The 14968-nt window shown below is 39.6% G+C and overlaps 1 protein-coding gene and 1 pseudogene across 1 annotated transcript in view; both read left to right on the top strand.

Annotated features, from left to right (window-relative positions):
• Positions 1 to 7220: 7220 nt before the first annotated feature.
• On the top strand, positions 7221 to 7594 carry LOC102756143 (annotated as a pseudogene).
• Positions 7595 to 11162: 3568 nt separating this feature from the next.
• The window catches only part of SPIC (Spi-C transcription factor (Spi-1/PU.1 related)), an 8781-nt gene continuing 4975 nt past the window's right edge, over positions 11163 to 14968 (top strand). Inside the window, exons 1-3 of the mRNA XM_015567587.1 lie at positions 11163 to 11216; positions 12544 to 12568; positions 14143 to 14236. Coding sequence (XP_015423073.1) covers positions 12566 to 12568; positions 14143 to 14236 — 97 coding nt within the window. The 5' untranslated portion in view covers positions 11163 to 11216; positions 12544 to 12565. The remainder of the gene's footprint in view (positions 11217 to 12543; positions 12569 to 14142; positions 14237 to 14968) is intronic.

Genomic DNA, 14968 nt, shown 5'->3' with positions numbered 1-14968 from the left:
AGAGGCCTGCAGCCGCAGGCAGGGTAACGTTGGTTTCCTCCGTCACTGAGGCAAGCAAGCCTCATGTTAGTTTCAAGCTGCCTGGCTGCCGGCCGCCATCTTGGCTGTCAGTTAATTTGCATATCTCACTGATTAGCCAATGGGAAGGGTAGCGGTCGTACACCAATTACCATGTTTCTCTTTTATTAGTGTAGATAGCATATATGCCTACATATGCATGAAATAGCCTGGAAAGATATTTAAGTAATCGCTAAAAATTAGTATCTCTGGGGAAAACTAAGCACTGGGTACCAGAGTTATGAGACTGACTCACTTTCACCATATACATTTTTAGCAGTTGAATTTTTTTAAGAGAGTTTATTAGTGAAGGAGTGGGACAGAGAGAAGGCTGATCCATAGGCAGAAAAGCCTCCTTGAATTTTTAAAATATCATATGTATTACCTAGTTTAAAAACTATTAAACCTTTTTAAAGGCTGGCATTTTATCATATAACATATGTTTAAATATACTTTCCTTCTTTGTCTGGAAGAAATTTTCCACAATCAGGAATAAAAGGTACTGTGAAAACAAGTAAGGCTAGGTTATTAAGTCTAATAGAATAAAGAATCCTCTTATATTTGCACACACACACACACAAAGTAAAATAAAAACCTTCAGCCTACATTTTAAAACTGGCTGAGTGTGGCCTTTGAAAGTTACTTCTTTTTTTTTTTTTAAGATCAACAAAATGGTTTGGTTTTATAAAAATAGAAAAGGCATGAATGAATGTATTGAGTTCTTATAGTTTTCAGCTCTAGAGTTTTCTTTGTTTCTCCTTCAAAATTGCTGTGCCTCCAACCTCTGACATTACAAAGAAAGAACAATTTCCATTTCTGTGCTGAGATTTTTAATCTTGTTTTTTTTTTTGTCTCCTCAAATGATCCTATATAATAAAAACCTAATATGCAAATTAACTGAACAGTGGACCGGCAGAATGACCAGTTGCTATGACACACACTGACCACCAAGGGTCCCGGGAACAGCTCCTGCATTGACCATTTGCCCCCTGGTGGTCAGTGTGTGTCATAGCAACTGGTAGTTCTGCTGGTCCACTGTTCAGTCAATTTGCAAATTAAGCTTTTATTACATAGGATTGTTGGGGGAAGCTCCTGCATTGAGCGTCTGCCTCCTGAGAGAGAGGTGGTGATCAGGAGGCAGGGTCAGCCAGCGGGCTGTGACAGGCTGCCAGCCAAGGTGGGTGCCAGTGGGGCGGGGGGGCGGCTATCATCCTACCTGCCAGTCGCCCCACAGATGGCCCTGATCGCCAGCCAGGCCTAGGGTCCCTACCCATGCATGAATTTTGTGCATTGGGCCTCTAGTATAAACATAATTAGTTTAAGGTCTGTATTTGACAATCCCAATGTCAGAAGCCTTGTGGTTATTTCTATTGTCTGTTCTCCTTCAAATTGCCTAACCTTCTGTGCCTGATGATTCTTTCATGTCCGGGGGCACTGTATTTGATACAATCAATGTAGAAATAACCCGATGGCATCTTCTACCTAAAAGTGCCTAAAGAAAAAAACAAAATCAAACAAACAAAAATAATAAAAGAATAAAAGGGCCTAAGGCCATAGTAACAGGAATTACCTTAATCAACTTTAGGTATTGAAATGATGGATAAAAACCTAAGCTGAAGTACTTAAAAGGGCTGGTCTACGGACCGTTGTTTTATTCTTCTTATAAAGGCCTGCAGGGTCTCACCCCAAAGCTAGATGCTGCCCCTACCCAGAGCAAGTCAGCTCCAGGGAATTTTTCATGGCATCAGAAGAGATGGAAACTTGTGGGCATCTTTAGTAGGCTCCTAAATCGGTACACACTTAAATCGAATATGCTTGGAATATCAATCCTACATTTCAAGCATTGAGAAATGAGTTCTGACTGCAGGAAAGGTGGAATAAAGAGCACCTAAAAAAAAATCACTTTCATCAAGACCCCCAAATAACCAACATGATAAGCCTGTAATTAACTGGGACTCTCTCCCTCTTAGAAAGCTCTTGGCTCCTTGACCCAGTAGCTCACAGGATGCTCCCTCTGCCTGGATTGTCTTCTCACAGATGTCCACATGGTTCACTTCCTCACCTTTTACAAGTCTTCACACAAATGCTATCATTTTAATAGGCCATGTCCCGATGACCCTATATAAAAGGGGAACCTCTTCAATTCCTGCTTCTTCTGACCCTGCTCAGCTTTCTATTTTTTTCACGATCAACTTGTCTTCTACTATGCTGTAATTTGCTGAATCATCATGCCCAGGCTCTGTCTGCTTTGTCCACTGATGCCTCCTGGCATCTAGATCAACATCTGTTTGGTGCTCAGTAGATGTTTGGTAAGTGAATAAGTGTTGGTAGCTCAGAGGTCTCATGGATACAAGAGGGAGTCTCTCAGAAGTCTCTAAAAATCTCTCCTCTGCCCTACAGTTTACCAAACATTTTTTTGTTTATTTAGTTTTAGTGCCTGTAACCAGAATGGAGCCTGGGACCCTTGAATCCACAGGCCAACGCTCTATCCACTGAGCCAAACCAGTCAGGGCCAAATACATTTTTGTTCCAACTACTTACAGCCCTGTCCTTAAGAGGAATTTGAGTAAATGTATTTCCCCTACTTCCACGCATTTCTGGTGATATTTTAGATTTAGGTATTGTAGGTTATAGTTCCTGGATCCTGCTGCCTGAACCACCTTCTGGTTCTGCATCTCACTAGGAGAAAGGTCTCCTCAGGGATGCCTGGAGCATTCTTCAAAGTCATGGACCACTACACCCTGCATCCATCTCCACAAAAGCAACAGTTCTGCCCAGAAGCAGATAACCTCTCCTTCTGGATACTTCTTGAATAGTCTAGAACAGGCTTCTTTCTTGGCTTCCTTGACTAGCAATGAATGAATGAGTGATTCAGACCTCCTTTCTGAATAACTCATTCATTCTCTCTTTCTCCCTCTCTCTCTCTCTTTTTTTTTTTTTGTTAATCCTCATCTGAGGATATTTTTCCCCCCACTGATTTTTAGAAGAAGTGGAAGGAGGGGTAGAGACACATCAATGGGTTGCCTCCCACACACGCCCTAGGGATGGAGCCAGGGCTGGAGCCAGCAACCGAGGTATGTGCCCTTGATCACATTTGAACCCAGGACCCTTCAGTTGCTAGGCCGACACTCTCACCACTGAGCCAAACCAGCTAGGGGGACTCATTCTTTTTTTGAATATTCCTTCTTGCTCATCTCTTTCAGGAGACTCTGAGGTTGGTTTTATTCTCCTTGCTATTTAATCAAAAGGGAACAATATTGCCTTTTCTCTTTCCAAAGGACTGCCACGCTGGACCTAAGCTGAGGGCGATCCTTTGAAACACACAAACATTCAGGCACATTAGCATTCAGTACCTCAAATCTGACAATTGCCTCTGTAACTTCCTCTTTCACAGAACCCGTGGGAATTTACACCGTGAGTACAAAAGGAAAATAACTGAGCTCTTTTGTTTCTTATCAAACAAAATAAGTTAGCCATAGATGCCTTATCAAATATATTTAAAATTAGCGGAGTCTGCTTTCAAATTTTTCCAACTGGCACACCAAGAAACGCGAATCTAGACAGTCCATATGTGCTATCTGATGGCAAAATCGTGCCCATAAAAGTATAGGGCTTCAAACAAGAAATAATACTTGGAATTGACTGGAGGCTGAGATGAGGGGGACAGAACCAGTTCTCTAAACTTTGGTACTTTAAAAAATATATATATATATTTTATTTTTTACAGAGAGGAAGGGAGAGGAATAGAGAGTTAGAATCATCAGTCAGCTGCCTCCTGCACACCCCCTACTGGGGATGTGCCTGCAACTAAGGCACATGCCCTTGACTGGAATTGAACCCGGGATCCTTCAGTCCACAGGCTGACACTTTGTCCACTGAGCCAAACTGGTTAGGGCTAAACTTTGGTACTTTTTATTACTGTCATACTTCTTCATTACTGTCATACATTTACATGTGTTATATTTAAATTATGTTAGAGTTTTAATAGAATAAAACATGTAATTTACAACACTGATGACTGTTTTCACTGTTCAAGGCAAAGTTGTTTCCTTAGAATTTTCTTTTTTGGAATCTTACCTGCTTTGTTAGATAACCTTCTTTTATATCCCTTAAAAGGGATTTAAGGGATATAAATTCTCATTGACTGTGGTTCTTTATTATTGTAGTATGTTAATTGAAGCACATAGAAGCACATGCATGCTGTCATTTTAATAAAATGAATACCCATGAACCCAGCTCCTGGTACAAGGAAAAGGCAAGGGTGTACACTTGAGAAGAAGAGGGTGAAAAACAAAGCATTTTAAATAAATTATTTGCTACTCTCCTGATCACCTCCCTGCTTTCCCATTCCCAGAAGTAGCCAACTGCCCTACACTTCCTGTTAATTATTCCCTTGGCTGACACATATACACATCAACCATAGAAAGATAGATGATAGATAGATAGATAATAAAAAAAAGAAAGGAAGGAAGGAAGGAAGGACAGAAATAGGAAGAAAGGAAGGAAGGAAGGAAGAGAGAAAGAAAAAAAAAGAGAAGGGGGGAAAAGCTGGTTAAAACATTCAGTTGTTTGTGAACTCTAAAAACCCTGTCATATTTTAAGTTTTTTCCTGGGTTTTACTTTTTTCACTTAACATTATTCTTCCCTGTGATGCATTTAGCTATAATTGATCCATTTTCATTTTTCTATATTATTCCATTATGTGGGCATATCACAATTTATTTATTTATTTATTATTATTTTTAATTTATTTATTGATTAAGGTATTACAAATGTGTCTTCCTAAGCCTTAGGAGTACCCTAATTAAGTTAATGATAATGTACCTACGTATATAGTTTAAGTTGAACAAATTTGGCTCTCAAAAGAAATTTCAATTGTTGTACTGTTGATATTTGGCTCTGTTGACTAATGAGTTTGCCGACCACTGGGTTAGGCTTATATGCATGCATACAAGTCCTTTGGTTGATCTCTCCCTCTTACCCCCACCCTTCCCTACCTTCCCTCTGAGCTTTGACGGTCTGATCAATGCTTCTCTGTCTCTGGATCTGTTTTTGTTCATCAGTTTATGTTGTTCATTATATTCCATAAATGAGTGAGATCATGTGATTTTATCGTTCTCTGACTGGCTTATTCACAATTTATTTATTCATTCTCTTGTCATGGTATATATATATATAATCTTTGTATGTGTATGGGTGTTTTTTGGTTTTTTTTGTATGGGTGGTTTTTTACTAGTCCTATGTCAGAGGCGTTTCCTTCATTGGTATGAACACTAGCAGGAGTTATTTGTGTGTTTTTTGTTTGTTTGTTTTGTTTTGTTAATCCTCACCTAAGGATATATTTTTTCCATTGATTTTTAGAGGGAGTGGAAGGGAGGGGAGAGGTAGAGAGAGAGAGAAGCATCAATGTGAGAGACACATCAATTGGTTGCCTCCTGCATGCGATCTGATGGGGGTCGGGGATCGAACCTGCAACTGAGGTCTGTGCTTTTGACTGGAATCAAACCTGGGACCCTTCAGTCCGAGGGCTGATGCTTCCACCACTGAACAAAACTGGCTAGAGCTAGCAGGAGCGATTAAAGTAACTATGGTAAAGGCATGAAGCCTATGGAGAATATTTGTGCAACCTGGTTACTGGGAAGAGGCACCAGGGACCGCAAGGGAAGATCTGGATTTGAGTCCTGGCTCTGCCACTTGCCAACTAGCCTACAGGTCCCAGATGTGGTAAAGTAGGAGTTTTTGGTGATACAAGGTTACATTAGTGCATATTCACTAGTCCTTCTGCATAATCTCAATAAAACCTTTCCAAAGCCTTTTGTTATAAGGCAATTATCAGTTATCGAAATCTTATTCTCATTCAGTTTTACTCCATAGATAAGGGCGCAAAGTCAGCTGAATGGTTAAACACTTTTGGTTCGAGTTAGGTAGAACTGGTTTGAAAACCTTCATAGCTGTGTGATTTTGAGTCAGTCACTTCACCTCTCTGAGCCTCTATTTCTTCATCTGTGAAAAGAAAGTAGGACCTAACATTTGTTGAGTGCTAGGACTATCTAAAGTACATTAACATGATTCACTCAGATTTTCACAGTAGCTCTATGTGATAAAAAAATTACTATCTACATTTTACAGAGAGGAATCAGAGCCTAAGTGATCTGTTCAAGTTCAGATAGATCTGGAGCTGCAATTGGAACCCAGGGATAATAATACCACCACATAGGATTATTGTGAAGGTTAAATAATCCATTATGATAACATCTAAAGTAAATATATGCTGAGAGTAGCACCAAGGATAAGAAGAAATGAAAAAGGAATTATACTGAATATACCTATAAGTATATTCTTATGTTATGCATGAATGGTATAATCATAACTAGGGATAATCTTTGATAAATTCAAAATGAATATTATAATTCCTGGAGCAACCACTACAAATAAATTACAGAAGTATATTATATTATAACATGCCATTACATTATAAAAAAGCTAATGGAGGCAATAAAATGAAATAATAAAAATAATTAATTCAAAAGGAAGCAGGAAATGAACAAAGGAACAAACAAATAGCCAGATGATAGACTTAAACTTAGCCATATCAGTAATTACTAAATTAGACTAAACAGGCAGATATCGTTAAATTGGATAAGCAACACCCCCATTACATGTTGCTTAAAGAGACATATTTTAAATATAAAGACTCAATGTGGCCATGTTGAAAGTAAAAAGGATAAAAAGTAAAAGGAAAGTGAAAATCCTGGTGTAGTTAATGTCAAAGTAGACTTCAAGGATTACCAGAAAGAAAGACAGAAGTTTTATGATAACAAAAGACTTAATTTACCAGGAGCACATAATAATTCTAAGTGAGTATAAACCTAATAATAGAGACTCAAAACACTGGAAGCAAAAGTTGACAGAACTGAAGGGAAAAAATAGGCAAATCCACAATTATAGTTGGATATTACTCTTTGTGGTGTCTAATCTTATTAAAAAGTCAATAAGGATGTGAAAAATTCGAACGTTATCAACCACCTAGACCTGACCTTTATTTGGCCCTTCCTACAATAATTGCAAAATATACCTTGATTCAAGTGCAATTGAAACATTCATCAAGAGAGATACTATGTTGGGTTTTCTTTCTGCTGTAGGCCTGAGTGGCTGCCTTCGAAATGGGCAAGAAACCCGGGAAGGTGGTGCTGGTCCTGGCTGGACGCTGTGTAGAACATTGATGATGCCACCTCAGACTTCCCTCCAGCCATGCTCTGGTGGATGGCATTGCCCTCTATCACCAAAAAGTGACAGCTGCCGTGGGCAAGAAGAAAATTGCCAAGAGGTCAAAGATCAAGTCTTCTGTGAATTCCAGTCACTTCATGCCCATAGGTATTCTGTGGATCTTCCCTTGGACAAAATTGCCGTCAGCAAGGACCGCTTCAGAGACCCGGCTCTAAAATGCAAGGCTCAACAGGAGGCCAAGGTAAAGTTTGAAGAGAGGTACATGTCTGGCAGGAACAACACATGGTTCTTCCAGAAGCTTCGGTTTTAGAACATTTTTTGTTTCAGTTATTAAAAATCCAAAAATAAAGAGAGAAAGAGAGGTCCTGTGTTGAGTCTCAGAACAAGTCTCGGTAAAATTTAAAGAATAATTGAGAGCAAGTAATTATTATTCTTTAAAAATATATTTTTATTGATTTCAGAGTGGAAGGGAGCGGTAGAGAGAGACAGAAACATCAACGATGATAGAGAATCATTGATTGGCTTCCTCCTGCAGGCCCCATACTGGAGGTGGAGCCCACAACCCAGGCATGTGCATGTGCCTTTGCCGGGAATCAAACCTGGGGCCCTTCAGTCCACAGGCTGATGCTCTATCCACTGAGCCAATCCTTCAAGGGCTTTTCTTAGTCTTTTGGCTTAATGTGTGAGTTGAGCTGGACCCTCTCCCCATTTTTCCTCTCTAACTTTGCTCTTGGCCCACAGGTTCCTTTTGTTTTAGCACCCCTTCTTCCTGTGCCTTGAAGTAGCCAAACCCATTTCTATCGTAAGTTTTTTTGTACTTGTTGCTCTCTCTGTCAGGAGAAACTTCTGATCTTTGCATCTCTGCTTTTCTTTTGCTCCCTCTTTCTTACCCTTGTATTTCAGTTCACACATGTTTCTGCCAGAGGATTTTCTTGACCATTTGCCAGGATCACATACTCTCCATCACCTTTCTCTAATCGTTTTCTCAGCGCTTACCATTATGTCATACTTCTCTAGTTCTTTTTGTTTCTTAAAGTCATTTCTCCTCATTAGAACTTGTACAGGGCTGTCAGGCTGAACATAAGATAGTGCTCAGTAATATATACTGGATAAATGAACATAATAAAAAAGTGGCCTGAAGAGGACATAGATTTGCGGACAGTACAGATTAAAAACTCATCAACCACAGATAGGGATAATATATATAATTATTATTATATATATTTTAAATATATATTTTTTATTAATTTAAGAGAGGAAGGGAGAGGGAGAAAGAAATAGAAACATCAATGATGAGAGAGAATCATTGATAGGCCACCTCCTGCACACCTCACACTGGGGATCTAGTTGGCAACCTGGATATATGCCAGGACTGGGAATCCAACTGTGACCTCCCGGTTGATAGGTCAAGGCTCAATCACTAAACCATTCAGGCTCAATAGGATTATATAAAACATCTACATTTCAGAACAGGGATGGTGTGTATATTTGCAAAACAAAACAGCTCGACAAAGTAGTTTAGAACAATAGTCCCATATCAACGGTGATTTAGGATTCCAAAATGCTGATTAGAAACATCTCTCCCCCACCCTGTAGAAGACTGACTAGAAATCCTTGGGTGGTTTCCCCTCTGGCTACAGGTGGCAGCTATTAAAGCGGCAGAAAGTTGCGGTGAGTTAGGTTGATGCCGGCTTGTGTTTCAGAGGAGTGATTTCTACCTGGTACCTGTGGATGCTAGATTGGATTCAGAAGAACAGGTAAGATGGGTGGGCTGAGAATGAAGCATTTTTAGGTGGACGGAGCACCCAGTTTCCATCAGAGCCACTGGGAACCAACACAAAGAAACCTTCAAGCTAAAGAAGAAACCTTGACGCCCTTGGCAAATGCAGCAGCTTCAAGCAGTTTACTGGTAGATCAGCACCCATCAACCTCTACTAACTATTTGCTAAACCTCTACTAAACATCTATAGGATCCAAGTGTGCAGGGAAAGCAATAGAATCTCCTCTAAAATGAGCGCTGGAAGTTTTGGTTGGTTTGGCTCAATGGTTCGAGCATCGGCCCGTAGACCAAAGGTTTGATTTCTGAATTCCTGGCGAAAGGCACTTACCTCAGTTTCAGGTTGCTGCTTTTTTGTTCGTTTGTTTTGTTTTTTAATCTTTGTTGTTTAAAGTATTACATAGGCCAGTGATGGCGAACCTATGCGTGTCAGAGGTGACACACGAACTCATTTTTTTTGGTTGATTTTTCCTTGTTAAATGGCATTTAAATATATAAAATAAGTATCAAAAATATAAATCTTTGTTTTGCTATGGTTGAAAATATCAAAAAATTTCTATATGTGACACGGCACCAGAGTTAAGTTAGGGTTTTTCTTTTTTTAAAAAAAATATATTTTATTGATTTTTCACAGAGAGAAAGGGAGAGAGATAGAGAGTTAGAAACATCGATGAGAGAGGAACATAGATCAGCTGCCTTCTGCTCACCCCCCACTGGGGATGTGCCCGCAACCAAGGTACATGTTCTTGATCGAAATTGAACCCGGGACCTCTCAGTCCGCAGGCCGACGCTCTGAGCCAAACCGGCTACAGCTACCATTGTTTTTTTATCCACTCATCTGTTATTATCTGGCATTTAGGCTATTTTCAAATCTGAGCTTTTGTAAATTGTGCTGCTAGGAACATAGGGTGCATGTATTCTTTTTTCTTTTTTTTAATACATTTTTTTATGGATTTCAGAGAGGAAGGGAGAGGGAGAGAGATAAATCAATGATGGGTATGCACCCTGGCTGGGAATTGATGACTGGGAATCAAACTGGGGTCTCCTGGTTCCTAAGTCAACACTCAACCACTGAGCAACACTGGCTGGACTGAGTTGCAGGTTTGATTCCTGGCCCCAGGGTCAAGCTCAGGTGGGAGGCAACCAATCTGTATCTCTCTCATGTCAATGTTTCTCTCTCTCCCTCCATTCCATTCTCTGAGGATCAATGGAAAAAATATCCTCAGGTGAATATTATAAATAATGCATAAGTAAATAAATAAATAAATAATTAGAGATGAGTATTATAAATAAGTAAACAAGCAAGTAACTAAGTAAGTAAGTAAATAAATAAATAAAATGAACTATGGTCAATAGAACTAAGGCTGGAATGAATAGCCTCCAATGCCAAGGCAAGGCCTATGCCTTTAAAAAACTCGTAAGTAAGGCGATCAGTAAATCACGGTATGAGTGAAGAAGTTTGAGAGTAAAGAGACCCATTTGGGGAGATCAGAATGAGACAGCTGCTAAATAGTCCGAACAAGAAAGGCCCTATATTGCCCTGCTGGCATGGCTCAGTGATAGAGTGTCGACCTATGAACCAGGAGGTCACAATTCGATTCCTGATTAGGGCACATGCCTGGGTTGCAGCGGGGTGTGCAGGAGGCAGCCAATCAATGATTTTCTCATTGATTTCTCTCTCTCTCTCTTTCTCTCTCCCTTTCTGAAATCAATGAAAGTATATTTAAGAAAAATAAAAAATACATATAAAAAAAGGAAGAAAGGCGATTAAGGTCCAGAATCAGGGGAGAAGTAACAGGAATAAAAAAAAGAGGGGGGCCAAGCATTGCACAGGTCAGAGTTTCCAATAGGGCTGTGCAGGCCTCAGGGCTGCAACTTACACTGGGTGGGGGTTTCATGGGGTTTGTTCTAATGCTTTGGCCCATAGGATACAAACTACTCTGCGCCTCTTCAAAATATTAGCCCCTGGTGTCCACTGGCCGTATCATGACAGAGAAATTATGAAGGCACTGTATCTTTTAAAAAAAATCCCCTTTTGTAGCACTTCCTTAAAAACAGCTATTTAATGCAATTCTGCAGTGGGTTCTTGACAGTTCTGTCTTAACGACTCTGATATTCATGAAACATCATTGTAAGGGGTTGAAGTGCCTTCCTGGTAAGTGTTAAGCTTATTCTTTTCAAAGCGTCTTGTAAAAATGGTTATTCATTTTCTCCTTTGGTCTAATGAGTGGTTTTTTTTTTTTACTGCCTGTCCTGATACAAGATATATTAAGCAGCAGAGTGATCAATACGTTTTCAAACTTTTTCTTCCCTCTGAGTTTGCTGCTTTTGAGAGTTGTGGCAGTTTCGTGGGGTATCGTAGTAAAACAGGAGTAGCTTCATTTAAGTATTTAATTCAAAATACAACACTCGTGTATTTGCTTTGGCGCTTGCAAGTAGAGGCATATTCAATTGAAAGTCATTGATGTGGCTTTTGAAAAACACATTTTCCCCAGCTTTTATGAGGTATAATTAATGTATAATATTGTATAAATTTCAGATGTATAACATGATGATTTGATATAAGCAAATATTAGGAAATGATGACCACAATAATATTAGTTAACACCCATCATCTCAATAGTTTCCGATTTTATGGCTTTTCTTTTCGTATTCTCTTTTAACTGACACGATATAGTGATCCTATCATCTCGTATAATGCCGTATTAAACATTGGAGTAAGCTCATTGTGTTTGCAGGATAAATGTTAACTTGTATAAACAGTTGTTAGGTGTTTTAAATGAAATGATAAGCAATGTTGGTTACCCCATACACTTTATTGTTATGTGGAGTTATTTGTGTGTGTGAAGTTTTATAGAACATAGAATTAAAAAACATTCAATGTGGGTCAGTGTGATAATTGTTTATTTAAAACAAAAATCTAAATTACTTACAGGGATAAGAATGTAGATAATATAAAATTATGGATCAGGGTTTTTAACTCAGGATTTTAGGAAGTCCATGGATGGGTTTCAAAGCCTATATTTTATTTGTGATACAATTCTACATTTCATAAGGGAAAAAGTATGTCTTTCACCAGATTCTCTGAAGGCTATAGAACATCAGAAATGTTTAAAAAAAATCACTGCTAAAACCAAATAGCTATGCTTAATGGAGAAAATAATTTTGATTATCAGAACTTAGAAATACTTTTAAGTATTTAAATATATACGTGAGTTATTTCTGTATTCTCTTATAAGTTAAACCATGTAGGTAATTAATTCTATTTAGCTTTTTTAAATTGAAGAAGTTTTGTAATGATAGAAGAGCAAAAAAAAGTTTATAGGAAAAAAATTTGTACTCATCATATATACAAATCAGATGGTACTCTTGGTTTATGTAAGACATTTTTTAGAAAAAATTTGAGTAAGATCTTTTAATTCAGAGGAAAATTAAATAGAGACACTACTTAATTTTGTTTTTTAAATATTAATCTTTTTCAGAATTGCCAAGTTAATAAGAAGTATGGTAAGTGGTCATGTAAAAATCTTTATTCATTTTTCATTTTGAAAATAAAATATGTGGATCAGATTAATAAGAGTAAGCAATGGTTTGCACAACCCTTCTACTTTAAATCTTTTTTTAAAAAGCTTATTTATTTACTAGAGGCCCAGTGCATGAAATTCGTGACTAGGGGTGATCAGGCAGGCAGGTGGTGATGTGGTTAGGAGCCAGTGGTCCCAGATTGCGAGAGGGATGTCCGACTGCCAGTTTGGAGAGGATACAGGCTGGGCTGAGGTGTTTGTGGGAGGCAACCAATTGCATCAATGTTTCTTTCTTTGTCTTTCCCACTCCCTTTCACTCTCTCTAAAAAATCAATGGAAAAATATTCTTGGTTGAGGATTAACAAAAGAAAAAAAGAAATTAAGAGCATTTTGTTCTTAAATAACATTTCAGATTCTTGATTAAAAGTAACTTTTAAAAAATATTTTATTCACTTTTTACAGAGAGGAAGGGAGAGAGAGGGTTAGAAACATCGATGAGAGAGAAACATCAATCAGCTGCCTCCTGCACACCTCCTACTGGGGATGTGACCTCAACCAAGGTACATGCCCTTGACTGGAATCAAACCTGGGACTTTTCAGTCCGTAGGCTGACGCTCTATTCACAAAGATAATTTATTGATCCTTTTTTCCAAATCAGTCTTCAGCTCTACAATTCCTTGAAAAATTTTACAAGAATGTTAAAATACTTTACTATAGCCCAGCTGGTGTGACTGAGTGGTTGAGCATCAACCTACACCCCAGGAGGTAGCCAGTTCAATTCCTGTCCTGGTCAGGGCACATGCTCAGGTTGGAGGCTCAATCCCTAGTGTGGCGCGTGCAGGAGGCAGCTGATTGATGATGTTTCTTTTTTTAAATTTTAATCCTCACATACATGCCCTTGACCAGAATCGAACCTGGGACCCTTGAGTCCGCAGGCTGACGCTCCATCCACTGAGCCAAACCGGTTAGGGCTCCATTGATTTTTAGGGAGAGGAACAGACAGAAATATCAATGTGAGAGAAACACATGATTGGTTGCTTCCTACATCAGGGCCTGGGCCTGGGTACATGCCTTTAACCAGAATCAAACTCAGGATCTTTCAGTCTGCAGGCCGATGCTCTACCCACTGAGCCAAACCAGCTACAACAATAATGTTCTCTCATCAATTTTTCTATCTCTCTCTCCCTTTCCTTTCCTCTTAACCAAAAAAGTCAATTAAAAACACCATTTAAAAAAATACTATATTATATAGTATGAATACTGGTCTCTAAATATATATTATAGAACAATGGCTCTCAATTAGGGTTGAATTTGTCCCCAAGGATATATTTGAATATATTTGAGACATTTTGATTGTCACAGCTGTTGGAGTGCTCCTGGCATCTAGTAAGTGGATGGAGGCCTGGAATGCTGCTAAACACCTTAAAATGCCCAGAACAGACCCTCGATTTCTCACCCAAAAAAGACTTGGCCAACCTAAAATGTCATAGTGCCATGGTTGAGAAACCCTCCAATTGGTAATTTCGCAACTCCAGAGTATTGCTGTTGTTCTAGCAGGCTTGTGTTGAACAAGATAGGCTGGGCCAAGCATTTGAAGATGCTTTTGACGTACTAAGGCAACATTCAACTGGAGATCTTCAGTACCTGCCAGGTAAGATGTTATCTCCTTCTGCTGCTACATCAAATGGCTGGTTGGTAACATACATACGCAAGAATAATGATCAGAACAGAGAAGACTGTTTTTACCCAATGCAGCTAGAATTAATTCTAACAAAGGCAAAATGCATCCAGGGTTACCTAGCCTAAATCAATCTAAAGTCTCACATATAAAATGCAAAATACGTAGAGAACGACATTCCACACAGGAATACTAAGACATATCATTTTTTATTAAGCTCTAGAGGCCAGTGCATGAAATTCATGCATGGGGCGGAGGGGTCCTTCAGCCTGGCCTGTACCCTCTTGCAATCCAGGACCCCTCGGGGGATGTCTGACTGGGGATCTGGCCTAAACCTGCATTTGGACATTCCTCTCACAATCCGGGATCACTGGCTCCTAACCTCTCACCTGCCTGCCTGCCTGATTGGCACTAACAGCCTCTGCCTGCCTGCCTGATTGCCCCACCCACTTGCCTGCCTGCCTGATTGCCCCTAATCACTCTGCCTGCCTGCCTGATGCCCCTAACTGCTCACCTGCCTGCCTGATTGCTCCAACTGTTCACCTGCCTGCCTGCTTGCCCCTAACCACTGGCCTGCCTGCCTGATTGCCCCTAACTGCCTCTGCTTCGCTCCACACCCGGGACCCAGGATTCCCTCCTCTGGCCAGTTGCCGGCACCTGGGACCCGGGCTTCCTTCCGTCTAGCCGGCCGCAGGCACCCAGGAG

Source organism: Myotis davidii, unplaced genomic scaffold (genome assembly GCF_000327345.1).
Source record: "Myotis davidii unplaced genomic scaffold, ASM32734v1 scaffold120, whole genome shotgun sequence".
Lineage (NCBI taxonomy): Eukaryota > Metazoa > Chordata > Mammalia > Chiroptera > Vespertilionidae > Myotis > Myotis davidii.
Note: the sequence above shows the minus strand (reverse complement) of the source record. Positions and strands in the feature narration are given on the sequence as shown.